At 41.8% G+C, this 27029-nt stretch overlaps 1 protein-coding gene across 2 annotated transcripts; it reads left to right on the forward strand.

Annotated features, from left to right (window-relative positions):
• On the forward strand, positions 1–25145 carry RAB39A (RAB39A, member RAS oncogene family). 2 transcript variants are annotated; one of them, XR_012158236.1, is made up of 4 exons: positions 1–520; positions 16424–17617; positions 22042–22261; positions 24522–25145. XR_012158236.1 is itself a non-coding variant. In XM_073338858.1 (2 exons), the coding sequence occupies exons 1-2, from the start codon at positions 66–68 to the stop codon at positions 16848–16850; spliced, it is 882 nt and encodes a 293-aa protein (XP_073194959.1). In that variant the 5' UTR covers positions 1–65; the 3' UTR covers positions 16851–21570. The 2 variants fall into 2 exon arrangements, 1 of the variants encoding a protein (XP_073194959.1); XM_073338858.1 differs by lacking the exons at positions 22042–22261; positions 24522–25145 and having other exon boundaries at positions 16424–21570.
• Positions 25146–27029: the final 1884 nt, after the last annotated feature.

Genomic DNA, 27029 nt, shown 5'->3' on the forward strand with positions numbered 1-27029 from the left:
AGGACCCCAACCCTCCCCTCTGCACCACGGCGGCCGGGGGGGACCCCCAACCCTTCCCTTTGCCCATGGGGATCGGCGAGACCCAAACCTTCCCCATCACCACCAGGAGCCAGGGGGCCCCGCCCCTCCCTGGCATCACAGGGTGCAGCTGCTCGGGTCCGAGCCGTCCCCTCCCCCGCAGCCGGCCTGCAGCGCCGATGCCCGGGATAGGGGCGGTGGGAGCGCGGTGCAGGCACCGGCCGAGGAGGAGCCCCAGGAAGGGCCCCGAGGCCGAGCCGGGCCAGGCCGGGGCCGCCATGGACGCAGCGATCTGGATCTATCAGTTCCGGCTGATCGTGCTGGGCGACTCCACCGTGGGCAAGTCCTGCCTCCTGCACCGCTTCACCGAGGGCCGCTTCCCGGGGCCGCTGCACTGCGACCCCACCGTGGGGGTGGACTTCTTCTCCCGCCTGGTGGAGATCGAGCCCGGCAAGCGGGTCAAGCTGCAGCTGTGGGACACGGCGGGGCAGGAGCGGTTCAGGTACGGGCGGCTCGCCTCGCTCCCGGCCTCCTTCCAGCGCCTCTGCCTCCCCGCCCATCCCCGCGCCGCCCCGGACCGCGCTCCTGTCTCCCCGCCCATCCCCGAGCCGCCCCGGGACCCCACCCCTGCCTCCTCCTCGCCCAGCGCCAGGACCCTGCCCCTACCTCCCCGTGCTGCCCCAGGACCACCTGCCTCCCCGCCCATCCCCGAGCCGACCCGGGACCCCACCCCTGCCTCCTCCTCGCCCAGCGCCAGGACCCTGCCCCTACCTCCCCGTGCTGCCCCAGGACCACCTGCCTCCCCGCCCATTCCCGTGCTGCCCCGGGACCCTGTGCCCGCCCCTGCCTCCCCGCCCATCCCCATTCCACCCCCAGGATCCCGCCTCTGCCTCCCCCTGCTGCCCTGGGACCCCCTTCCTCCCCGCCCATCCCCCCGCCACCCTAGCACCGCGCCTGGGACCTCCATCCTGCCCCCTACCCTTTCCCGAGCATTCCTGTGCCTCCCCTGCACCACACCCCATACCCGGGCTTCCCCTTCGCCCTCCAGTCTCCACAACACACCTTGGACACACCCTGCTGCACCCTGATCTCACCCGGGCCTCCCACCTGCTGCTCCTCCCCTGCATAGACCTTAGTGCTCCCTATTCCCCCCATCCCTCGGGACCACACTGTCCCCCTAGCTGGTTACACTGCTTTCTAGGGTCTCCACTCTCCCTGGAACTGCCTGTAACCACAGGAACTCACCTCCATCCCAACCCCTACACTCCTGTCCTTCATCACACACTTCCCAGTCCAGCCACTGGGACACCCCTCCTGTCTCTCCTCCCTCTGGAGAAGGCAAAGCCAGACATCCCTCTTTCCCCAAAGGCACATCCTCCTCTCGGGCCTTCCCCTTCCCCACCCCACCCCACCCCACCCCACCCATACAGAAGGGATGAATAGTGCCATTGTCCCATCTCTTCACCCCTCCATCTCTGCCCCTACACCTCCACTGGGAGTAGCAATTCCCTCTCCCTCATCTGCCTCCTCCCTTGCAATAGGGGATCTTTACTCCCTGCCTCCCCCCAGTCTCTTACTTTCTCATCACCTTAAAGCTAGTCCCCTCCCCCATCTCTCCTTCCTCTGCAGTAGGGGGGAAGCTAGCCCCCTCCCCACTCCAAGGAGCTACCACCTGTCAGTTGTACCAGTGCTAGAGCATAGTGTAGACACCTTGCTGTCCGGACTGTTGGTTGCCTGTCTTCTCTAGTGCCCTTTAATGCCTTCACACTCCCAGTCCTAACCTGGGCTCTCTCCCCTCTACTTTGGCCCGCTCCTGGAGAGTCTCTACCTGCACCCTGGGCTGCGGGCGGCTGCCCTGCTGCTCCACGCTGAGCTCCCTCACTGGCCACTGCCGGCGACAAAAGGGAGCAGCACCGGCGGTGGGCTGAGGCGGTGGCGCAGCTGCTGCCAGAGGAGGCGCACACATAATGGCAGCTCTTCCCCTGAAACCCACCACAGGGGAGGCAAGGGGGCTTCCTGGGCCTGAGAGGGGCCTGGCCCCTAGGAGCACGTGAAGTGATGGTGCTGGGTGAGTGTGCTGCCAGGGGGAAAAGGAGGGCCCCTCCCCCAGAGCTTGCTGCTGCCAGGTGGGAGAGGGCTGGGGGGACTATGGAGTCCTCCTCTCTGTCCCCAGCCCTGGGGCAGCCTGCCTGTACCCCAAATTCCTCAGCCCCAGCCCACCCCCAGATCCTTCACCCCCAGCCAGAGCCCTCACCCCCCCCCGCACCCTAACCCTCTGCCCCAACTCTGAGCCCCCTCCTGCACCGTGAACCCCTCACCCTGCACCCCAACCCTCTGCCCTAGCCCTGAGCCCCCTCCCACACCCCAAACCCCTCACCCCCAGCCAGAGCCCGCATCCCCCCATACCTCCCTACATTGTGCAATAAAGGGAAACTGTACTGTTTTCAGTCCATTTTTACATTATTTTAAAATATATATATATCAGCTTTCCAGGCAGGTATAGGGAGGGGGTGGGACTTGGACCCGTTCTGGACACCACCAAAAATTATACAAACCTGCCACCCCTGAAAGTAACCAGCAACTTTCCTAGGCTTGCATGAGTCAGAAGTGCATAAATATTTTTTGATGAGTCAGGCCTCTCCAAGATTAGTGCAGGATTCACGATTGATAACAATAGCCTTGTCAAGGTTCCTCCCCCACTCTGAACTCTAGGGTACAGATGTGGGGACCTGCATGAAAAACCTCCTAAGCTTATCTTTACTAGCTTAGGTCAAAACTTCCCCAAGGTACAAAATATTCCACCCTTTGTCCTTGGATTGGCCGCTACCACCACCAAACTAATACTGGTTACTGGGGAAGAGTTGTTTGGACACATCTTTCCCCCCAAAATACTTCCCAAAACCTTGCACCCCACTTCCTGGACAAGGTTTGGTAAAAAGCCTCACCAATCTGCCTAGGTGACTACAGACCCAGACCCTTGGATCTTAAGAACAATGAACAATCCTCCCAACACTTGCACCCCCCCTTTCCTGGGAAATGTTGGATAAAAAGCCTCACCAATTTGCATAGGTGACCACAGACCCAAACCCTTGGATCTGAGAATAATGAAAAAGCATTCAGTTTTCTTACAAGAAGACTTTTAATAAAAATAGAAGTAAATAGAAATAAAGAAATCCCCCCTGTAAAATCAGGATGGTAGATATCTTACAGGGTAATTAGATTCAAAAACATAGAGAACCCCTCTAGGCAAAACCTTAAGTTACAAAAAAGATACACAGACAGAAATAGTTATTCTATTCAGCACAATTCTTTTCTCAGCCATTTAAAGAAATCATAATCTAACACGTACCTAGCTAGATTACTTACTAAAAGTTCTAAGACTCCATTCCTGGTCTATCCCCGGCAAAGACAGAATATAGACAGACACACAGACCCTTTGTTTCTCTCCCTCCTCCCAGCTTTTGAAAGTATCTTGTCTCCTCATTGGTCATTTTGGTCAGGTGCCAGCGAGGTTACCTTTAGCTTCTTAACCCTTTACAGGTGAGAGGAGCTTTTCCCTGGCCAGGAGGGATTTTAAAGGGGTTTACCCTTCCCTTTATATTTATGACAAGCCTCTTAATGTTTTTCAACTTTTTAGTATTTTCCTACAAACAAATGTAAAATACTTATAAACACATGCCTAATAACTAGTAGTTGTTGAATTTTGATTTTGCTGGCAAAGGGCCAATATGTTCAATGACAAGACTATTAGTGGACTCAAAGGGGTGTAAATAAAACACCATTTGAAATCAAATAATAGCCATCATTTAACATGATGATGCTCAGGGGATATGCAATTATGAGTCATGCATGCCGTTGCTTTGACTTTTACCCACTAGTGTACAGGATATGTGTATTTTCGAATACCCAGCAGATACTTACCAGAGGAAATACTGTTAAATATATTTGGTTTGCTAATAGACATTTCTTGACAGTTGGCATGCACAGAAATTATGAAAGCAATTATTGTGTTTAGCCTATTCAAGCATGTTATAAATAGATTACTAAAATATAAACAGTATGTTGGAAACTTGTATATTCTGTCCTCTGTTCATTACACTTAAATGAAGAAAACTGCAACCTTTGGCACGTGGCCCATCAGGGAAATCTGCTGGCGGGCTGGGATGGTTTGTTTACCTTCAGCGTCTGCAGGTTTGGCTAATTGCTGCTCCCACTGGCTTCGGTTTGCCGTTCCAGGCCAGTGGGGGCTGCGGGAAGTGGCGCGGGCTAAGGATGTGTTGGCCGCCGCTTCCCACACTCCGAATTGGCCTGGAATGGCGATCTACGGCCAGTGGGAGCTGCAATCGGCCAAACCTGTGGACACTGCAGGTAAACAAACTGTCCCGGCCCTCCAGCGGATTTCCCTGACGGGCCACATGCCAAAGGTTGCCGATCCCTGCTGTAGATCATAATCAAACTATAGCCTTCGGGAGATTAGAAGATGCCAAAAGGTCTAGGATGCTTTTGTTGTAGCAATAAAAATGACCAAGCAGTGTATAGGTCTGTTTCTCAAGTCTGCTGCAGCTCCTTTGCACTGTCCCACTGGTGCATTAAGGCTGGCTTAATACACTCCCAGAGGATTTCCCTGTGTAAGGGGAATCCATAGTAGTTAGATGCCAGCCCCCCTGCTGGTCCCAAGCCTAGGGGACATCCCCAGAGAAGAGTACATTTGGATGGTGTACTTGCCACCACCATCCTATTCAAATCTCTTTCCTTCTTCTACATCCTATGGTAAAACTTCTGAGAAAGTTACTGGATCTGCCAGTGGTGTCTTGGGATTGGGATCTGATTCTAAGTAGGCTCATGGAAACACCATTTACATTGCTGAGTGTATTACTTCGCATTACTTTTCAATTAAAGTGGCATGGTTTCTACTACTTCTGCAAGTGGTTAAGCAAGTTGCAAGCCTGGATGGCTCCTTATACTGAGATCAGATAATACAGTGATGGACACAGTTTTATTATTACTAATTTATTTGTATTGTGGTAGCACCAAGGGGCTGCAATCATGGACCAGGACCCCGTTATGCCAGGTGCTGTCCAAAGAGAACAAAAAGATAGCTCTACCCAAAGGAGTTTACAATCTAGGGGACAAGAACCTAGATAGACTCTGTTTAATGACGATAAAGTGGTTATTCACCGTGTATTTCTGACCAAGATGGGATAAAATTTAACCTAAATTAGTTAATTTCTTTGCCTACCTTTTTTCCAAAGCCTCACACTCTGCCAGGGAAGCTAGCTTCAGAAAGTCTGTTTGTGGACTCTAAGAAAAAGTCCAAGGAGAGATGATCTATGCTCACAAGCCATCCAAGTGGATTTAGTATTGCCTATAGTCAAGTTTGTTATGACAAATTATTTGTACAAGGGAGATTATGGGAAGTTTTAAAGCTCATTCTACCAGAGTGTTAACATCAATAGCTTCCCTGTAAAGTGTTTCGAATTCTGATATTGCCACTTGTTGCTCTGTTTATTTTTTCACAAAATTATTCTTGGTTCTGAGACTCAGGCTCATGCCCAGATCAGGAGACCACTGCTTCTGTCTTTATTGAATTAAGTATTCACCAGCAAGCATTAGCAGACAACTCCAATAGGAGGGCTCATTTACTATAGCAGGGATCTGCAGAGACAATTTTATGATAGAGAAAAAAAGGTTACTTACCAGTAACTGCAGTTCTCAGAAATTTTTTGCCTATGCCCATCCATGCTGACTCCACTTCTGTGGAGTGTCTTTGCTGAATTAGATGAAGCTAGGAGAAACTCTGGATTTATTAGGGGTGGTGCTTTTTATAAAGGCCTCAGGTCAATGGTGCTAATGTTCCAGAATGGTCATACTGCTTTGGAATAGTATGTTCAGAACCACATGAAGACTATGGATGTTGAAAGGCAACCATATTGTCTTTGGCCTCATTTATTCTTCCAGAACTCCGCGGGCTCAGCTTTGGAAATGCATATCTTTTATAGTTAATCTCTTATGAAGGGTTTTGAACATTTTATTAATGTTAGCATTCTTCATTTCTACACACGCACATCCCAGCTTTACTTATTTCAGGTGATAAGGAAGAGGTACTGACAGAGATACAGGTGTCAAAGAGAAGGCACTAAGGCATTTTGATAAAGAGCAACAAGACACCATGGTTTGATGGCATTTATACAACAGAATGTAAATTGGGCACTCCTGTTTACTCTCTTATAATACAAGAGCAAAGGTCTATTCAATTAGACTGAAAGATGTCATATTTAAAACTGATAAAATAAATACTTTTTTACGCAGTGCATAATTAACCTGTGTCGCTCACTGTCACAAGATATCATTGAAACCAAGTGCGTAGGCTTGGTGAGAAAACAGTTCTTGTACCAATTTAACTACTTTGATTAGAGGTGTATATTTTTAATCAAATTAGTTAAATCAGTACAAATCATAGTGTAGATGAAGCTATTTTGGTATAAAGGTGCCTTATAACAGTATAGTTTGTTATCCGTCCCTACACAAATAAGCTACATCAGTTATTTCATTTACCAGTAAAACTGTGTCCACACCAGGGACACTTCAACTATTCTGGTATAATTAAAGTAGTACGATACGTGTATAGACAAGCCCTTGGTAAGATTTTTTAAAGGATTAGATATTTACATGGCTAATAAGAACATCCATAGTAATGTCAAATAGGATAAAACATTATAACAGATATAAGCTTCATGCTTCAAATCATAAATCAACTTCTAATTGACAGGGGTTAGGAAAAACTTTCCCTCTGGGCAGATTTTTTCCATAACTGTCCATCACAGGGTTTCTTGCACCTTTCTCTGAAGCATCTGATACTGGCCACTGTCAGAGATAGGAACTAGATTAATGGACCACTGATGTGATCCAGTATGGCAATCCCTGTGTTCCTATCACATTCTTCATAGCTCTGCATTCTGTTTCTGCAACGTAGAAGGAGCTTCTAGAGAGGAAGTTGGTTATGGAAGGAGATTTTAAGTAAGCAGATCCAACAGGTGAGTCAGAATGTGATTCTGAATTGGGAGCCAATCTTATTATTTGCACAAAATTTGCAAACGTGAGTGACTGAAGTTAGTCAGGCTCTGAATCCATCCTTAAGTACTAAAACCATGGCCTGGTTTTCAAAGAAGATGAGCAATCCCAGTTCCCATTGAAGTGATACTGTACCAGAGTATATTTGTCTACACATTAAAGCAAAAAAATTAAACTTCCAGGTTAAGTGAGAGGAAACTTTGAACAATCTGTATGTGAACTTCACATGAATCCAGACTGGATAGTTTTTTCACATGACCTTCTCACATATTAACACATTTGTTTTTTTCCTATGCTTGACTGAATGCAAAGGTACCTCGTAGGAACAAATAATTTGCCATTGGCAATGTCAGGACAGAATTTAGGAGAGAATGGATCTGTTGCCAGTTTGACTGAGTAATGCTTATCACCTGCCTGGTTCGGTAGTGAGTAGGCAGTGTGGACTTTAAATGATTTGTTCAGCCCTCTCTGGGATTGAACCACTCTCATATAATCTGAGCTGCAGACATACATGCTGTGGAGTGAGTTAAAGACAGAGATTGAACTTGAATGTAGCTTGCCTTGTTGCTCTGAGTTTTTCAGATGTTTACAAGTATCCATGTTTTTAATACAGATTAATTAGTTTTAATACAGTTTAAATATAAACTGTGTGAAAGAATATACCTTTATTACTGGGGTAATGGTAAAGGCTCCACAGTTAGGGTCAAAATAGACTACCATCCCCAAACTCACAGCACTTCCTCTTTGAGTAAAGAATGGATTTTCCGTTCACATACAAGTAAATCTGTAAATCAGTTGAAGTTCAAATTAATTAAAAACTGAGTCCTTTAAGAAATTTAGCATGTTTCAATCTTGTCATTGTTCAGAATTATCTTAATAATGGAATAACACAGACTCTTCAACTATCCATATAGTTAAAATGAATTGTAATCTTGTGCATAGGCTGTATTTGAAAAAAACAGACTGAAATTAAACTAAGTTATTAATGATTGTTGTATTTAATTACTATGATTATATAGACTACCAAAGGGCTCAGGTAGGGTGACCAGACAAGTGTGAAAAATCGGGACGGGGGGGGGAGGGGAGTAATGGGAGCCCATATAAAAAAAAGACCCAAAAATCAGGACTGTCCCTAGGACATCTGGTCACCCTAGGCTCAGGTAACTTTTAAGTGGAGCCATTGTGACTGCAGAGATAAATCAACCAATTACCCCCCTTCTCCTACAGCTAATTTGCATGCAATAAGTCTATTGGCTGAAATGAGACAGTGGTATGAAGCAGACTGGACAGTGTGTCAAGTGTTTTCATTGGTTGATTACGTGACCCAGTTATCACTGCTCCCTAAAGATTCTTTGCCTGCATACCAGCTTGGTCATCTCCGCTTGAAAGTCTCCCCATAGCACTGCTGCCTGAGCTCCACTAAGCACCAAGCCAGACCTTCTGGGGAAACTGAGGGAGGAGTGCATGGGGAGCCTTAAACCCCAGAGTCATTGGGATTCTGGCACTGGGCTCATCAAACCTACTCTCATATTTTGCCTGTCTCATTAACACCACCCTCTAACTCATACATCAATAAGAAATTAAGGGTCAGAGTCACCAGTAAAGTTTGCCTGGTTTTCACTGCTGTGATGCAAAGCCGCTGTACACCTATCTTAACTGGCTAATGCACACTGGCTGTTTTGCTCTGCACTGATGTACCAGTGAATTTGCCTGTAAAAGGTATTTTTTAAATGATTTATGGTTGATATTACATATCATCAAACCATTAGAAATTTCACATGGTCAGTTTTGCTTTAGGTTTCTTGTTTAATGTTGTTTGAAATTTTTAATAACTTTTAAATAGCAGGGAAATTCCAAAACTGAAAACTACATTTTGATATAGATTATATAGATATATAGATATAGGTTGAGAATGTGTATTAGTAGTGTAAGGGTAAAAACATTGCATAGATGTTGTAATTATCCTAAAACTATGCATTACAAAGCCAGAATATTATATGAATGCATTCTAGCTTTGTAAAGAATGGTTTGGGGATAATTATACCATCCCTGTAATTTTTGAATTGATTGATATGTACTCTCAAATTTAACTCCATTATAATATAGTTCGTAGGCTGGGAAGAAAAATAATTCTCTTTCTAAATTAGATAAAGATAAAGCTTTCATTTGGAAAGTTTCCTTCATTTTAGTAAAAATTAGTGAGATCAGAATCAGAAAGAAACTGGTAACTAAATAAGCATGACTCTAAAATGAGCATCACTCTAAGAATACAGTTTGATGTGATTAATATAGCCTCTAATTTATTTTCAGAAACAGTTGTCCAGTGAATAATATCTTATCATTCCTTTCACTTAGAATGACTATCAGGGACATATTTTTTAACCTAATTACTCAGTTTAATCTAAAATGATTTCTGAAGTAAACAATTTCCCCTTTAGTAAAACCAGTTTAATCAGAATTAATTAACCTACACAAGGATTCCGCTAAATGAGAAGTCATAATTTCAATAAAGCATTTTAGAATCTACATTAAACAATATGCTCTCAATTAAAACTAAAGAGTGTGAAATTATTATTCTTTGGAGGGTCAGTCTGCTGCATGATTTTCTGATGGAGCAATCTCATTTTCAACAGGAAACTGTTGTAGAATACAGAGTTATTTTGTGGGCCTTGTAATTGTAGAATTCAGGATCAAAGCCATCTGGTTCCGGTTTAATAGCTACTGTAGCTTTATTTAATCTATTGAAAAGGCAGAGACTTATTAAGATTTATTTTAGCATGTTTTGATCGACAAAGATTAACTTTCTCAAAAAAAACCTGCCTTTTTTGTTGAAAAGTTTTGTATGAAGATTACAAATGTATTATTGATAGCTTTGATACAAACTCTCTTGTTGCAAATCTGAAATGATAGCAGTCCTTTCAAGAATCTGATATCCTTTAGTTAACATCGTTTATCCAGGGGAGGGGGTTGTTTTTGTTTTTTTGAGATAGATTGTTTTACTATATTTAGCAAAAGCACAAATGGTTCATAGGTTTCATAACCTGTAACTGGTTTATATGGAATAGAGAATAAATATAGCATTGTTTTTTCTAAATGATTTTTAGACTCAAGTTTAGTAACATTCATAAACTTGGTTTGATTTGTACTTAGCAAATCTTTGTGATATCATGACTCTATCTGGTAAGAGGGAAATATATTTCATTTTCTCTTTTACAATAAATTAAACTTTGTTTAGGGTCTGATATTGCAGCACTTATTTGCACATTGCTAGTGATGTCAATGGGTTTTGCTTATGAACTGCATCATGCTGTTCAAAATTATTGTGATGGTGGTCACAAGAAGAATGTCTGAGATGTAATTAAGCTCTTTTCCTTTAAGGTTGGGCAGGACAGAGTGAGTTGAGAAATAAAATTAATACCATCGAAAAATACTATAAGATTTTCCCTTAGTATTAGTGAGGACCAAATTCTGCCCTTTCATATGGTTTCACAGAATCTATAGATGGATAGACCTATTGTGCATCATCTAGCCCAGGTATGTAGGAGACTAATTCCCATTGAGTTGAATGGGAGTTAGGCACCTAAATAACTTTGAGGATCTGGGCCCTAATCCATTTCCCAACCAATGCTGGAATGTTCCCCAAAATATATATTTCTAGTGTTTGCTCAGTCTAGTTTTGAAAACCTCAAGTCTGGGGTCTTCCATGACTTCTTTTGGAGTGACTGTTCAACAGCCTAATAGATCTCAGTGCTAGAAAGATTTTTCCTGATTGTCAGCCTCAATTTCCTACTTCTTAATTTTATCTCATCACTCATAATTATACTTTCATGTAATACACTACTCTAAACAATTGCTTTCCTTGAGGTTGAACCTCTTCAAATATTTGTACACTATTTCCACACATATCTGCCCTCCTTAGTTGTCACTTAATCAAACTATACATATTTAAATCATTTTTAAAAAAATCTTTCTTCATAAGTTATTCTCTCTAACCCTCCTCTCTTGCTGTTTTCTGAACTCCTCAAGTTTATCAGATTTTCTTTAGTAATAAGATCTGAAAGTGAAAGATTTATTTGAGTTATGATTGTACCCAAAGATAGAAACTGTTCTCTCCCTGATATGATGCCACTTCTTATGTAGTCCAAAATTACAGTTGCTTTTTTTTACCATTTGTTTATTTTGCAGAACTGTTTTTAGGTAATTAAACAAATAATATAGGCCATAAAATCAACATTGCTATAGTGAAGCCATGGAGCTACACTGATATACAGCTTAGGATCTGGTCCTGTATATGTAAAACACACAGGTGTACATGTGGTATTATTTAAAGGCAAATAGTTCATGGGTATTTGATGCCACATAATTCTATATAAGAAAGTATGGTACTTGTATAGCATTATTTCATTTTCTGTCCCCTATTGCTTATATCACTGTCTGCATTACTGTTTTCAAGGATTTTCTTCAGATTGCTTGCATTATTTACATTATTCCAAGTTAAATCTCATTTTCCTATATTCCTATATATTTCCTATATTCCTATATAGGCAATATTCCTAGTCCCTCTAGATCCATTTCAATTATTTCTTATGGCCTTGCTTGCATTTGCAATTCATCCAAAGCATCATCTGAAAATGTCAACAACATGCTAGTTATGCCCTCTTCTAAATCATTAGTGGAAATACTGGGTAAGACAGAGCCTGACACAGATCCTTTTGGTATCTCCATTAGACACTTCACACAAAGTATTATCTACCCTGTATTTATGTTTCTTCAGCCAGTTTTCACCAACGTCATTTTCCAGATCCAAGCCAATTTGAATTAATTTTGAGGGTACGATTCCATTGGCTTCACTTTAGAACTGCACACACACACATCCACAATAGAATTTGGCCCTAAGATTTTGGAAAAGATCAGTCCAAAATATTAGAATAAACAGTTAGTCTTACCCTAGTATACAGCTGCTACCCCTTTCAAATGCAACTTGCTGTGACTACCAGAATTTAATTATCCCAGGATTCATGTACACATCTGCAACATCATTATTTGAGTTCGTTATGCCTTTATGTTCCAGTTGTTACAAAAAACTTTACAGGTGATAAATTGAACAGTTAAGGAGAGTTGTTGCTGTATAAAAATATGTTATCAAATAGGGTTTACCCTGATCCAAACTATTTTAAGGCTATATACACTTGCTATATAGCATTTATAAAAGAACCTGCCCCCCCACTGTAAAATTAAATAGAATAATTTGTTGGCTGTATTTTTACTCCAAATACTTACCATAAACACAGTAAGTGTATCATTTCAATTGGAAAGGCTTTTTACACTAGTAGTGTTTCTTGTGTCTTCTCCTAGATGCCCCTTCACTTCCTCAAATTAAAAATGGCTAAAATTGAGCTAATCTTTTTGGCTTTGTGAAATACCATTGACAACAATATCATTCTCCCTGTTGCCCAGGCTTGCAACCTCATGGTCATTTTCAACTCTTCTCTCTCTTTCCCGCCTCACACATCCAGGCGTTTGCCAAATCACGACATTCCCTCCCTCATCCCGCACACAGAACATATCAAAAAACTTTCCTTTCAGCAAAAGGCTTGGTTATCTCCTATCCAAATAACTGCTTTTGAGGTTCAGAGTAGGGATGGCAGTTACACTCTATCTCAAACCCAATCATTGTCTCCTTCAATCTCAGGTCAGGCTCACCTTTCTCAGAGAAAAGCTTTATTTTATTGGTTTGCTTGTTAGAGGCTAAGAGAACCTGTTTGATTCTGGTATGAATATCGTTCAGCTGGGTGAAACATTCTACTCATAGTTTGGTGGGACACTATTCTAATCTTTTGTCCACAACTATGGTTACAATAGCTCTGAAACCCCATGTTCCCCAGCTGCATCCTCAGACGTCATCATAGAATCATAGGACTGGAAGGGACCCTGAGAGATCATCTAGTCCAGTCCCTACACTCATGGCAGGACTAAAGTATTATCTTAACCATCCCTGGCAGGTGTTTGTCTAACCTGCTCTTAAAAATCTCCAGTGATGGAGATTCCACAACCTCCATAGGCAATTTATTTCAGTGCTTAACCACCCTGACAGGAAGTTTTTCCTAATGTCCAACCTAAATCTCCCTTGCTGCAATTTAACTCCATTGCTTCTTGTCCTATCCTCAGAGGTTAAGAACAATTTTTCTCCCTCCTTGTAACAACCTTTTATGTACTTGAAAACTGTTATCATGTCCCCGCTCAGTCTTCTCTTTTCCAGACTAAACAAACCCAATTTTTTCAATCTTCCCTCACAGGTCATGTTTTCTTAGGGTGACCAGACAGCAAAGGTGAAAAATCTGGATGGGGGTGGGGGATAATAGGAGCCTATATAAGAAAAAGACCCCAAATCAGGACTGTCCCTATAAAATTGGGACATCTGGTCACCCTATGTTTTCTAGACCTTTAATCATTTTTGTTGCTCTTCTCTGGACTTTCTCCAATTTGTCCACATCTTTCCTGAAATGTGGCACCCAGAACTGGACACAATACTCCAGTTGAGGTCTAATCAGCACGGAGTAGAGCAGAAGAATTACTTCTTGTGTCGTAGTATATTGAAGGCCTGTGACAGATGAAGTGGGAGGAATATTGATTAAAAAACTAGAACAATATATAATTAACATGGCACACATTAAAAGGATTAAAAACTGGCTAACTGAAAGGTCTCAAAATGTAATTGTAAATGGTAAATCAGCATCAAGCGGGTGTGTTTCTAGTGGGGTCCTAAAGTCCTCTGTTCTTGACCCTACACTATTTAACATTTTTATTGATGACCTGGAAGAAAACATAAAATCATCACTGATAAAATTTGCAGATGCCACAAAAATTGGAGGAGTGGGAAACAATGAAGAGGTTAGGAGTACTTGTGGCACCTTAGAGACTAACCAGTTTATTTGAGCATAAGCTTTCGTGAGCTACAGATCACTCACTGATACAGAGCTGTCTGGATTGCTTGGTAAACTGGGATCAATGTGTTTTAATACTGCTAACTGTAAATGAATATGTCTAGGAACAAACAATGTATGCCAGACTTACACAATGGGGAACTCTATCCTGGGAAGCAGTGACTCTGAAAAAGAGTTCGGGGTTGTGATGAATAATCAGCTGAACTTGAGCTCCCAGTGTGAAGCTGTGGCCAAAATCCATGGCTGCATTATCAGGGGAATATCAAGTAGGAGTAGAGAGGTTATTTTACCTCTGTATTGGACATTGTTGCAGTCACTGCTGGAATATGTGTCCTGTTCTTATGTCCACAATTTAGGAAGGATGTTGATAAAGGGAGAGGGTTTGAAGAAGAGTCACGAGAATGATTGAAGGATTAGAAAACATGTTTTATAGTGATAGACTCAAGGACCTGAGTTTATTTACTTTAACAAAAGAGAAGGTTAGGGGGTTACTTGATTACAATTTATAGGTACCTGCCGGGGAACAGATATTTGATAATGAGGTCTTCAATCTAGCAGAGAAAGATACAATGCGATCCGATGGCTAGAAGGTGAAGCTAGACAAATTCAGATATAAAATAAGGAAATAAGATATAGATTTTTAAGAGCGAGGGTAATTAACCATTGGAACAATTTACCAAAGGTTATGTTGGAGTCTCCTTTAAAAACAAGATTGCATATTTTTCTAAAAGCTATGATCTAGGAATTATTTTGGGGAAGTTCTATGGTCTGTGTTATGCAAACTAGATGATCACAATGGTCCCTTCTGGCCTTGGAATCAATGACAAATGTCTAGAGCCCCAATGCTAAATGTCTCATTCCAAGCCTGAGTGATTGTAGCATAAAGAATTTTGGAAGCCCTGTGCCATAGATAGGCAAGAGGTAAAGAAAGGTTCCTTGTCAGTGCTGTAATAAGTGCATTTGCCCCTCTGATTTCTTTTTGGCCAGAGTTACAGAACTTCCTTTCTTGGTCTTGTGGTATATTTAAAACTGTTAAAATTGTAAAATATCACCTTCAGTTGTCAAGGGCTTTCCTGGTCCTGCTTGTAAGATATGGGGCTCTGTAGGAAAGCGTGCCATCTGGGTCAATCTGCGCAAAGAGCCAGCCTAGAGCAAGGTGGGGTGACTTGTGCCTCTTTGCGTTAGGGAGCAGCTGCTTTTTCTCTCTCTGTCTTTGGTTTTTGCAAGTTAGAGTTCAGGATTCTAAGAAATAAAGTGATGTTATGTTGCAACCTTCCAGAAAGAGTGTTTTGTTTTTTCTAACTTCTCTTTCCGTATCCCATGAACATAACAAGCCTTATTCTTGCTGACCTCAACAGACATGATTATCTGCATGGAGTTTAATATCAAGGAATTGGTTTGAGAGGAGATTACAATAAGTATACTTGTCTATGGCAAACTTAGGTCCCAATTCTGACAACACTGTTCCATGTGCTGAACTATAGAACTATTCACATGAGCAGTTAAGTACATGCATGAGTGTTTGCAGGCAGGGCCATCCCTAAGGGGATGCGGGGCCTGGGACAAATCAGCCTCCCCGCTAGCCTCCTCGCTGTCTGCCCAGCCACCACTCACTTCCTTATCCTCCCGACCACTGCTCTCCTCCTTGCCATCCTTCTGCCTGCTCTCCGCTCGCTTCCCCACTAGTCTCCTCACCGTCCGTCCGGCATGCCTCCCCGCCTGATCACCACTCTACTCCTTGCCGTCCTCCCACCCGCCTGCCTCCTCACCCCCTGCCCGCCTGCTGCTCACCTCCTCACCCACCTCCCCGCCGCTCGCCTCCCCGTTAGCCTCCTCCCCTGAATACCGGGACAAATGGCGTCCCAATCGTACATTGGTCAGGACTCAGGACAAAGGGCTAGATATCAGGACAGTCCCAATTTTATTGAAGTGTGGGGCCCCCCTAAGTGCAGGGGCCGGGGCAGTCACCCCGATTTGCCCTATCCAAGGGACGGCTCTGTTTGCAGGATCAGAGCCTTATCTTTAAAAAAAAAATTGTCATTAATGCTGTAAATTTTTTTCTTCTTGAATAAGTGCAACATGGTAATTTTTTTACCAGAAATACCTCTTTCCAAACTGAGTCTGCATCCAAAGTTGATATCAGAGATGTTGAGTTCAAAGATGCTGCATGCAGTGACAGCTTTTGGCTTTAAGACAATGTGGAAAATGAACATGATCAAAGACAACTTCAGTAAATAAATTCTGGTTGTGAAAAAGAACCAATGTGTATTTTGTGAAGAGATGGTAGCAAGCAAAGAATGTACTGCTGCACTGAAATATCAACTTGAGAAATGTAATTACATTCCCTTTAAACTTTTCTTTTTTTCCCCCCTTCTTTCTTCACTTTTCAGATCAATAACACGATCTTATTACCGCAATTCTGTTGGTGGCTTACTGGTGTTTGACATCACAAACCGGCGATCTTTTGAGCATGTGAAAGACTGGCTAGAAGAAGCTAAAATGCATGTACAGCCATTTCAGATTGTGTTTCTGTTAGTTGGACATAAATGTGATTTAGTGTCACAGCGTCAGGTTACAAGAGAAGAAGCTGAAAAACTGTCATCTGCCTGTGGTATGAAATACATAGAAACCTCAGCAAAAGATGCCACAAATGTTGAAGAATCCTTTACAATTCTGACCCGAGACATATATGAACTTGTAAAGAAAGGAGAAATTTCTATACAGGATGGATGGGAAGGTGTTAAGAGTGGCTTTGTTCCAAATGTTGTCCATTCATCAGAGGAAGCTGTAAAGCCTAGAAGACGATGCATCTGCTAAACTCATAGCATGCCAAAGAGCATATCAGGTGTTCAGAGAATGATACCAACATAAATAACATCACTTTGAAGACATAATAGATCATGATGTAGCTGAATCACCAAATGATAATTCATTTTTGTATCATTTTGTCTCATTCACAACTTCATAAAATTTAAAGTGCTTTTTCCCCACAATACAATAACTTTGAGCAGTCTTCAAGAAAATAAATTAGATATTGCTTAAGGAAAAATATGTGCTAAGTAGCAAGATGTTGAGAAAATGCAATAATCATCATGGTAGCATCCTTTATGGGCTTTGTATTTTGAACAGAGTTTAAAATCAGGCTCTTGTGTATAGGCTAAGTGTTGATAAGCTCATTGCTTCAGTTCATCCTGCCTCCATTTGGGATAAATATATTATAACCTGTACTTTTTTTATTGTGATTTTTCATTCACTAAGATGGATTTGCTAAAAGACAGTTAAGATTTAGAGCACTGTAGAATTTAATAATATAAATCACTTCGAAGAAAGCAAACTGAAAGATTGCTCCATCAGTGAACACTTTTGTTATGACTGTGAATACAAGCCTTACTAAGGAACAAGAATGTATTTGAGAAGACTAATATATTTATATACTAAAACAGGGAACAGAAGAAATGCAGTTTAGTATGAAATATTTTCCGAATCACCAGTGTAACTAGATGTAATGAAACAAATGGTACAGCCATTATTCTAGATGCACAGAAAATAGATTTTCCAACTACTAGCAGCTATATACCAAGAAGGTAATTTAAAATTTGTGAAGTGTAAAATTTTTGTTCAAAAGAGGAGTTGCTTTAGGCAAGTATGATTATCATATATTTTAAGGAATCAGTTTATACTTCTGAACTATAATAATTAATTCATTCACGAAAATATTTATCACAGTTGATAACCTAATATTCATTGGGCCAGATCCTCAGCTGGGATCACTGGCGTAAAGTTACACCAATTACACAAGCTGAAGATCTTGCCCACCAGCTTTAGAGAATAATTTTGATTCTGACTAGGAGTAAAATTCAAGAAAATATTTAGGGCTGTGTCCTAAGGGGACTCCTGCCCTGAATATGGAGAAAATAGGGATTGGTTTATTCTCAGCCACTCTTTGTCTAACTGTGGTCCACAGAATGAAAGGTTCTGAGAATCTAGCAGTTGGGAATTGGCATGTTGGGAGGGGAGGGAGTCCATAAAAGGATTTCACTCTTAGGAGGTAGGCACAGAATGAAAAAAGGTGGAGGATCCCTGCTCTAAGAAAACAAAGAACACTGAATCCTAAACTAAGAAATTTGACCCAGCAGGCCTGCTGCATTTTATCTGACCTTGGGCTCGCCTTCCTAACTACCTATGGGCATAACACATACTTGCTTTGTGCAAAATATTCCCCTATGTGTCACTTTTATGCCAAGGAACCCAATGTCACTTGTATCTTGGCAGCAAAACAGATGGATGGCTCACAGCTGATGAGCGCTCACCTCTGAATCGATTGCACTAAAAATCCCTTGACTTCAAATGGCATTGAACTGAACTCTTCAAGGGCCTGATTCTCATTTATATTAAGACCCCTTTATGCTGGCAGAGTGATACAAAGGGGCCTTAGTATAAATGGGAATCTGGCCCTAAGACTCTAGTGCCATACTATAGCAGTTAACAAAAATCTGCTGTGTGCTGTGAACCAACCTATTCCTGTGTGTGACATGCTGCTAGAGGCAAGGGGCCTGATTCTCCACTGACTTTCACCTTTTAGAACTTGTCTATACAAATACTTAGTTTACAGCTAGCTGGGGTGATGCAGCACATTAAGGGTATGTCTACACCGCAAGGAACACCCAATGGCACCAAGTCTCAGAGCCCAGGTCAACTAACTCGGGCTCGTGGAGCTCAGGCTGCAGGGCTAAAAATAGCAGCATAGACATTCAATCTGGTGCCATGCCCCCCACTTTTTAACATGAGTGTAGTTTTTGGGGGCAGAGTTGGCACCTGCATGAGGCTTGCAATTCTGGGGGGGCAACGCCGCTCCCTGCTACCCAAAATATGACCATGTTAAAATGGGGGAATGCATAGCCTCCTGGTTCCGACATGGCCCTCCCACTGTTACAAAGGTTCCAGGGCCCTTGCTTATAGGTCTCAAAATATTTCCTCAAAGCTTATAAGGGAGACAGAGTGGTTTGAGCATTGGCCTGCTAAACCGAGGGTTGTGAGTTCAATCCTTGAGGGGGCCATTTAGGGATCTGGGACAAAAAAAAATTGTTGATTGTGCCTGCTTTGAGCAGGGGGTTGGACTAGATGATCTCCTGAGGTTCCTTCCAACTCTGATATTCTATGATTCTAAGACCTGAATTCTGACTCATTGTGTAACCATGGGCAAGTCACTTAACCTCTGTGCCTCGGTTTCCTCATCTCTAAAATAGGAATGATAATTCTTACTCACCTTTGCAAAGCCACTGAGATCTAGTACAACTATAAACTCTTGGGGGCAGGGACCCTTTTACCTGTGTGATTGTACAGCACCTGTCACAATGGAACCTGGAGATTATGGCTGCTACCACAATGCAAATAATAGTTACATGGATGAATAGAGATATAAGTGCTAAGTATTATTATTTTAAGTCTACATTTAATTGCACGCATCCCCAGGCCAAAATTGTTAATTTTGAAAAAAGATTCCTGAATACTCTGCAGCCAACACACTTTTCTTTCTATGTGGAAGATTTTTGGTGTTGGAACAGTGAGGAAATATGCACAGACTAATGAAACAATCATCAGAATAGAGCCTTAATGATCTCTATTAGGAATGTTGTAGTCTTCAATTAATTATGGTGGGAGGAGTGGTTTAACCAGATTTGACTGTGTGGGGAATTGCCAGAGCCAATGAAACCAGAAAGGATTTGCAATGCATTTTAAAGTACTGTGCACATATTCATCTTATTTGTAGCACCTATAACTGTAGAGTAATGTGTAAATTCAAACACTGCATATCTAGATAACATATTAAAATGATACAGTATCTTCTCACTACACACATTTAATAGAAGTCGCTGCTGTATAGCTGACTTGCTGAAAAGTATGAACTTGCTTTTATATGTTTTGCAGTGCAATATACAAGTAACAGCTTGAGCACGCTGTAGATGTCTGATTATATTTTAATGCACCTTAATTCTTTTTTCAAGAAAGTTTAAAGATAATCACTTGAAACTAATAGTGGAGCTTAATATTGTTCTTTATAGATAATTTTGCCTGCCAAATTAAAACATAGAAATGGTAGAGGAAAATATAATCCTTTACAAATTAAATATTTTTTTCTGAAGTATTTTATGTATGGTAAGTCCCATTTATGGATAAATAGAATTATAAAAACAAGTCTGTCTGCATTTGGATTCTAGTGTCCACTAATGCAGTGGTTCTCAACCAGGGGTACGCAGAGGTCTTCCAGGGGGTACATCAACTCATCTAGATACTTGCCTCGTTTTACAACAGGCTACATAAAAAGCACTAGCAAATTCGGTACAAACTAACATTTCATACAGACAATGACTTGTTTATACTTCTCTGTATACTATACACTGAAATGTAAGTACAATATTTATATTCCAATCATTTTATTTTATAACTATATGGGAACAATTAGAAAGTAAGCAATCATTCAGTAATAGTGTACTGAGACACTTTTGTATTTTTAAGTCTGATTTTGTAAGCAAGTAGTTTTTAAGTGAGGTGAAACTTGGAGTACACAAAACAAATCGGACTCCTGAAAGGGGTACAGTAGTGGGAAAAGGTTGAGAGCCACTGATCTAACAAAATTCTGGCATCCAAAACTTTGGTTTGTGACCCGCCACTAAAATTTTAAAAACGTAATTAGAGCTTTAAGATGTTTGAAAATTTGCTAGTGAAGAAAAATAATCTTGCTCTGCTCACCAAAATGCTTTATGCCGTAGAGTTCTTCAGATAACTGTGGCTTACAATGCACCGTAAGTGGCAGCAAGTAGCTTAGGAGCAGATCAGAGAATGAATTGTGACTCAAATTGTTAGTCACAGTTTCTCCCCCGCTCTCCCATCCTCTGAGAGGGCGGGGAGTATGTCACTTAGCCTCTTTTCCTGATGCAGCTTGCTCCCCACTGTGCATCCAGCCAGCCATTCTGGCCTGCCGGTGGAGAGAACAGAGCCTGGGCTCCTCTCACTCTCCACTTCTCACCGTCCTTGCTTTCCCAATGGAGCTGGAGCCATGGCCTAAGCAGCCCTTATTCAGCCATGTAGGGAAGAAAGGGGTGGAGGGGCAGGGCTTAGTCCCCTGCGTGTAAGAGCTGTGGCAATCTAGCCAAAATGTTTTTAAATATTTTACAAAACCACATGAGACAATTATTAATAGTTAAGATTCTCCTTGCTGGTTTTGCAGAGACAATCTTCTAAATAATTTCATGGAATGCTATTCCCAGAGCAAAATATTTGAACATAGTAGTATTTTCAGCAATCCGTAATTACCAAAATCACCACACGTTAACACCACAGTAGTCTGACAATAATAATTATGAATTTCAAAGGAACATGTACTATCCTTCATGGAACTGAGTCTACACATATTCATTTCAGAGACTGTGTACTACAAAATAATAAAGGTTGTAACAAAATTATTTGTAAAATTATATAAACCACTTTACAAGAATTAGTTGCTATGATTTGCACAACAAAATAAAGAGATTATGAATGTGCTAGAAGAAAAATCTGATTGCTTGTCAGTGATTCTTTAATATTTATTTATGTATTTATATTGCCATAGCACCTTGAGTCCTAGTCATGGACCTGACTAACAGGATAAGGAATAGTATTACCAGTTTCTGTACGTATTTAGAAATAGGAGTATTTGTGTTGAATGCCACATTCAGCTGGCCATCCACTTAGGAGAAAAAAACTTCCAAAAGCATATCTCATTGGTGCACCTACACTTTCTATTGGCTCCCAGTTCTTAAACTTTAAAAGTGTGGCTCTCTGAAAAATGACTCTATAAATATGGCACCCTCTTATTCAGCAATTCTTCCCTCAGCACTATGGTGCTAACACATCGAAAACTAAATTATTTGTTGTGTAGGCACATTTGATGTGGAACCACTGAGAGTCAGACACAATGAACATGGAGCTCCACACAGCCATCTTTTTCATCCAAATATTTTTGTTGCAGGCACAAGGGAACAGTGAAATCAAACTCTCAGAAGAATAAAATATGCTGTAATACTCACTGATAGGACCACAGGGATTATTGGAACACTGGAAATACCAACTCCAGCACACACAAGCAGGACTCAGCTTCCAGCTAAACCAGGTCAGCTACAACAACATCATAACATGCCACACAACAACTACACACCAAGATAAAGATACAGCACAATCTAGTGGTGGAGGTACTGCCTACGCTAATCATTACAACTTTCCCCTCTCTAGTTCAATAAGAATTTAAACAGGTTTCAGAGGAGCAGCCGTGTTAGTCTGTATTCGCAAAAAGAAAAGGAGTACTAGTGACACCTTAGAGACTAATGCATCCGATGAAGTGAGCTGTAGCTCACGAAAGCTCATGCTCAAATAAATTGGTTAGTCTCTAAGGTGCCACTAGTACTCCTTTTCTTTTTAAGAATTTAAACAGTAATTCTGGGGAATCTGGGCAACCTGCCCACCTCCCCACAAGTTTTCTATTGGTCTGCCTGCTCAAGTCCTATATTCAGTCAATGAACCATCACTAATAGTTGGATCTAGATTATCAGCAAATGCAGGAGTCCTGTCCTTTTGGTCAGTCCTATCCATTATGTTTGCTGAACCCTGAGTGTGTTGAGGTCCCAAGGACACCCTGGCAATTCTTCCTCCACAACTGGTCTCCCACCACGAGCCACAGGAACCTGCTGGGGTACTTCCAAATCGTCTTCTGCATCCCGCTGGGATGGTGGTTGAGCATCCTCAGTGTTGGCCCTCCCCTTTCTGTCAATATATTTGTTCACCAGTTCTCAGTGTGCTACAAAGGGATGAGTTTTTGCTTCTAATATTATCAGCAAGGATAAATTGTTTAGGTTTTTTTAATTACAGACAGACAGACAGACATAAGAACATAAAAAAGGCCATACTGGGGCAGACCAATGGTCCATCTAGCCCAGTATCCTGTCTTCCCACAGTGGCCAATGCCAATGCTTTAGAGGGAATGAATAGAACAGGGCAATTATCAAGTGATCCATCCCTTGTCATCCGGTCCTAGTATCCGTCAGTCAGAGGCTTAGGGACACCCAGATAATGGGGTTGCATCCCTGACCATCTTGTCTGTAAATCCATCTCCACAGGCATCCTTCTGGGTTGTGCTTGATAAGGAGCCACTGCAGGGCAGTGTGGTCTATGTTCACAGTGAATTTTGTGCCTAATCAATTGGGATGATAGGCCTCAAGGGCTCCACAATAGCGAAATACTCCAATTGTGTAGCTGAATACTTGATGGCAGTAACTGTGATGGGGATGGTCATGCTGAGTGGTTGGAACTGTGGCAGTTTGCCTAGTGGTCTGAGCCAGGAGCCAGGCTGGAATTGAAAGTCCAAAGTGGGGTTGGAGTGAGACCAGGGTGAGAGCAAATCCAGAACAGGACAAGAGCAAGAGCAGGGCCAAAGTAAGACTAAGAACAGAACTGGAGCAGGCAACAGATGTCCCATAAGGCAGAAGATAGTTCCAAGCCCTGGAGTGACACTGAGCAGACTGAGCTGCTGTTCTTCCTGTGAGCCTTATATACCTTCCCTGAGAGTCACCAGATCAGTTCCTGACTTGTGGATTGGCTGGAGTGTAGCACAGGAGTTACATCATCTTAAATTTGGTTTCCCTGCCATTTAATTTGCTACCTCCAAAAGCCACCTACCAAGCTCATCAATTTAAGTGCAACCTTTGAGGCATCGCAGGTTACTATAAATGGGTGAGCTGGATCTGGAAATTTAAGCACAGCATAATTTAGAAGTCCTTCCTTCAGTGACTCAAACACTTTTTGATGTTCCTCCATCCAGACAAGGTCACTCCTGGTTAGCAGCTATAATGGTGCTGCCCGCTTTGCAGATTTTTTTACAAATCTATAGAATCTGCAGAGGCCTACAATCCACTGTACCTCCTCCCAGCTTGTAAAAACTTTACAGTCCTTTATAACATTCAGTTTTTGTGGTTGGGGTTCCAACCCAATCTCACTGACTACATGTCCTTGGAAGGTGATGCAACTCCTCCCAAACTGTCATTTGTTTCCTGAATATTTAAACCCTGACTCCTTAAAAAGCTTTAGAATCCTTTCCACTCCAACCAGAGGTTTCTCCCACATCATCTAAGTATGTGAAGATGTCTTGATTACTCAAAATTTGTGTTAGCTCATTTACTACCCTCTGAACATCCCTCGTGCATTCATGAGTCCAAAAGGCATTCTGTGGAATTGAAACAGTCTATAGGGTGTCACAAAGACAGTTTGTCACTACAACCTGATACGCCAGTGGAATCTGATGCGGGGGGGGGGGGGTGCCTCACAAGAACACTCCCTATCTTAAGCACAATCTAATGTTACCCCCGATCATTTCTCCCAAACTCTTCATTATTCTTGGAGAACACACTAGCACACTGTAAGAGCAGCTGTCTAATCGCTTCCTTCTGTTGTCTTCTGCAGCTTCTTCCATCAAGCCATCCCCACCCTAATCCCTTTATTGATTGGGCCACTTCACAGCTCTTGATCTCTGGCCCCTGTGAGGTTTTGAGATACCAGCTACATTGGACACTATCCCCATGGTCTGATTTTTCATCAGCTGCATTTCCTGGTCAGTCACTTTAATTGCTCTTACACAGAACCCTTTGATCCAGCTTGAAAGAGGGTTTTATTAAACAGCAGTCCTGACTGGATATTGGTAGCTTCAAACACTCCTACAGAGTCACTGCAGGACCTTTATCCTTCGTGGTATTATTGTGTGATGACCTGGCTTCACCACAACTTTATTCCAAGCCTCCACATGCATCTGGCACATAAATACCTTGCAATTCCGGCTACAACAGTGCCGTGCGCATGGCTGTTCTCACTTTCAGGTGACATTGTAATTAAGAAGTGGGCAGCATTATCTCCTGTAAATGTACACAAACTTGTTTCTCTTAGTGATTGGCTGAACAAGCTGTAGGACTGAGTGGACTTGTAGGCTCTAAAGTTTTACATTGTTGTTTTTTTGAGTGTGGTTATGTAACAAAAAAACCTACATTTGTAAGTTGCACTTTCATGATAAAGAGATTGCACTACAGTACTTGTATGAGGTGAATTGAAAAATACTATTTCTTTTGTTTATCAGTTTTACAGTGCAAATATTTGTAATAAAAAATAATATAAAGTGAGCATTGTTCACTTTTTGTTCTGTGTTGTAATTTAAATCATATATTTGAAAATGTAGAAAAATATCCAAAAATATTTAATACATTTCAATCGGTATTCTATTGTTTAACAGAGTGATTAATTTTTTTATCGCAATTAATTTTTTGAGTTAATCACGTGGCTTAAGTGTGATTAGTCAACAGCCATACAAATTATATCTTCAACCAGGCCTGAAGAGCTCAGGTAGAGAATGTAATACATCCTGCGTCTGTATTACATTTTCAAGGCCCTCATTGGAAAAATCCCTTTTAAAAGGTGGCAGAACCCTTAAGATGCTGCAGAAATCTTTATAGAGCTAGAGAATGATGGGAGAGACAGGTGATCTGCACAGGCCATCAGCAGCAGGCCTGTTGCTTATCCCTCAGGATCTGAGGATTTTGTGGACAAGTCCTTAGGCCCCCTCCTGCTGGTTTTCCTCATAGGAGAGCATTATTGGGTGCTGTATTTGGAACCTAAATGTTAGAACTATGGGGCCCCTGGGAATACCTATGATAGACACCGACTGCCATCCTAGTACACTGATGTTTAGCAAGCATTGCTAAATCGGAGAAAAGAAAAATAATAGAAAATTGTCGATTTTCTTTACTTAATGGTAATAAGAAAATTGCAGACCTGGCACTGCTTGAGCAGCATATTGGGAATTCCCACTTTTGGTTATAGTATTCAGAGTCACAGAAATAGTTTAGACATTTAAAAATATTAAATCGCTTATGTAGTTATTAAAGCATATCCAATTATACTCACTTTCATAATGTGAAGAATATGGTTTTACTGGATAACATCTGAAATCATTATTTATTCTTTTATTCTTCCTGGAAAAGACCTTATAGGGATCCTTTCAAAGTGTCAGTGAATAAGCACTCTGCTTTCTCTCTTCCAAATTCTTCAGCTTTCCTACCCATCATTTAAAATTTTTGGTCTCATAAGTGATTGAAGCATCTTTATTTGATTCTGGAGAATTTTCAGAGACAAAACAAACATATTGTTTGCCACTGTTAGTTCCCCCTTTTTTCTTGCAATTGCAAGCTCCTCTTAATCTTAGAACAGGTTGTGTTTTAAAACATGTTAGCAAATACATGCTCTTAATATGTTTTTAACCATCATTTAGCATCTAGAGTAGTCAAAGACAATGTACAGCTGGGCAAGCTAACACATTTTAGAGGTATTAATGTCCAGTCCACAATAAGTGTTTTAAAATGTGCTAGTTAAAATACGTTAGCTAACACAATTTTAAACATGACCTATTTTCCTACTGTAGACATGGCTAAACTGAGTAAAAAACTCAAGATCTTTATCAAGAATTCTTAAAACTACAACAACCACCTGGGGAAGTGAGGAAACAGATTGACAGAGCAAGATGAGTATCCAGAAGTCACCTACTACAGAATAGGCCCAACAAGGAAAATAACAGAACACCACTGGCTATCACGTACAGCCCCCAGCTAAAACCTCTCCAACACATCATCAACGATCTACAACCTATCCTGGAAAACAATCCTTGACTCTCACAGACCTTGGAAGGCAGGCCAGTCCTCGCTTACAGACAGCCCCCCAACCTGAAGCAAATACTCACCAGCAACTCCACACCACACCACAGAAACGCTAACCCAGGAACCAATCCCAGTAACAAACCCCGTTTCCTACTCTGTCCCCATATCTACTCTAGCAAAACACCATCAAGGACCCAACCACATCAGCCACACCATCAGGGGCTCATTCACCTGCACGTCTACTAATGTGATACATGACCTCATGTGCCAGCAA

This window comes from Lepidochelys kempii, chromosome 1, assembly GCF_965140265.1.
Source record: "Lepidochelys kempii isolate rLepKem1 chromosome 1, rLepKem1.hap2, whole genome shotgun sequence".
NCBI lineage: Eukaryota > Metazoa > Chordata > Testudines > Cheloniidae > Lepidochelys > Lepidochelys kempii.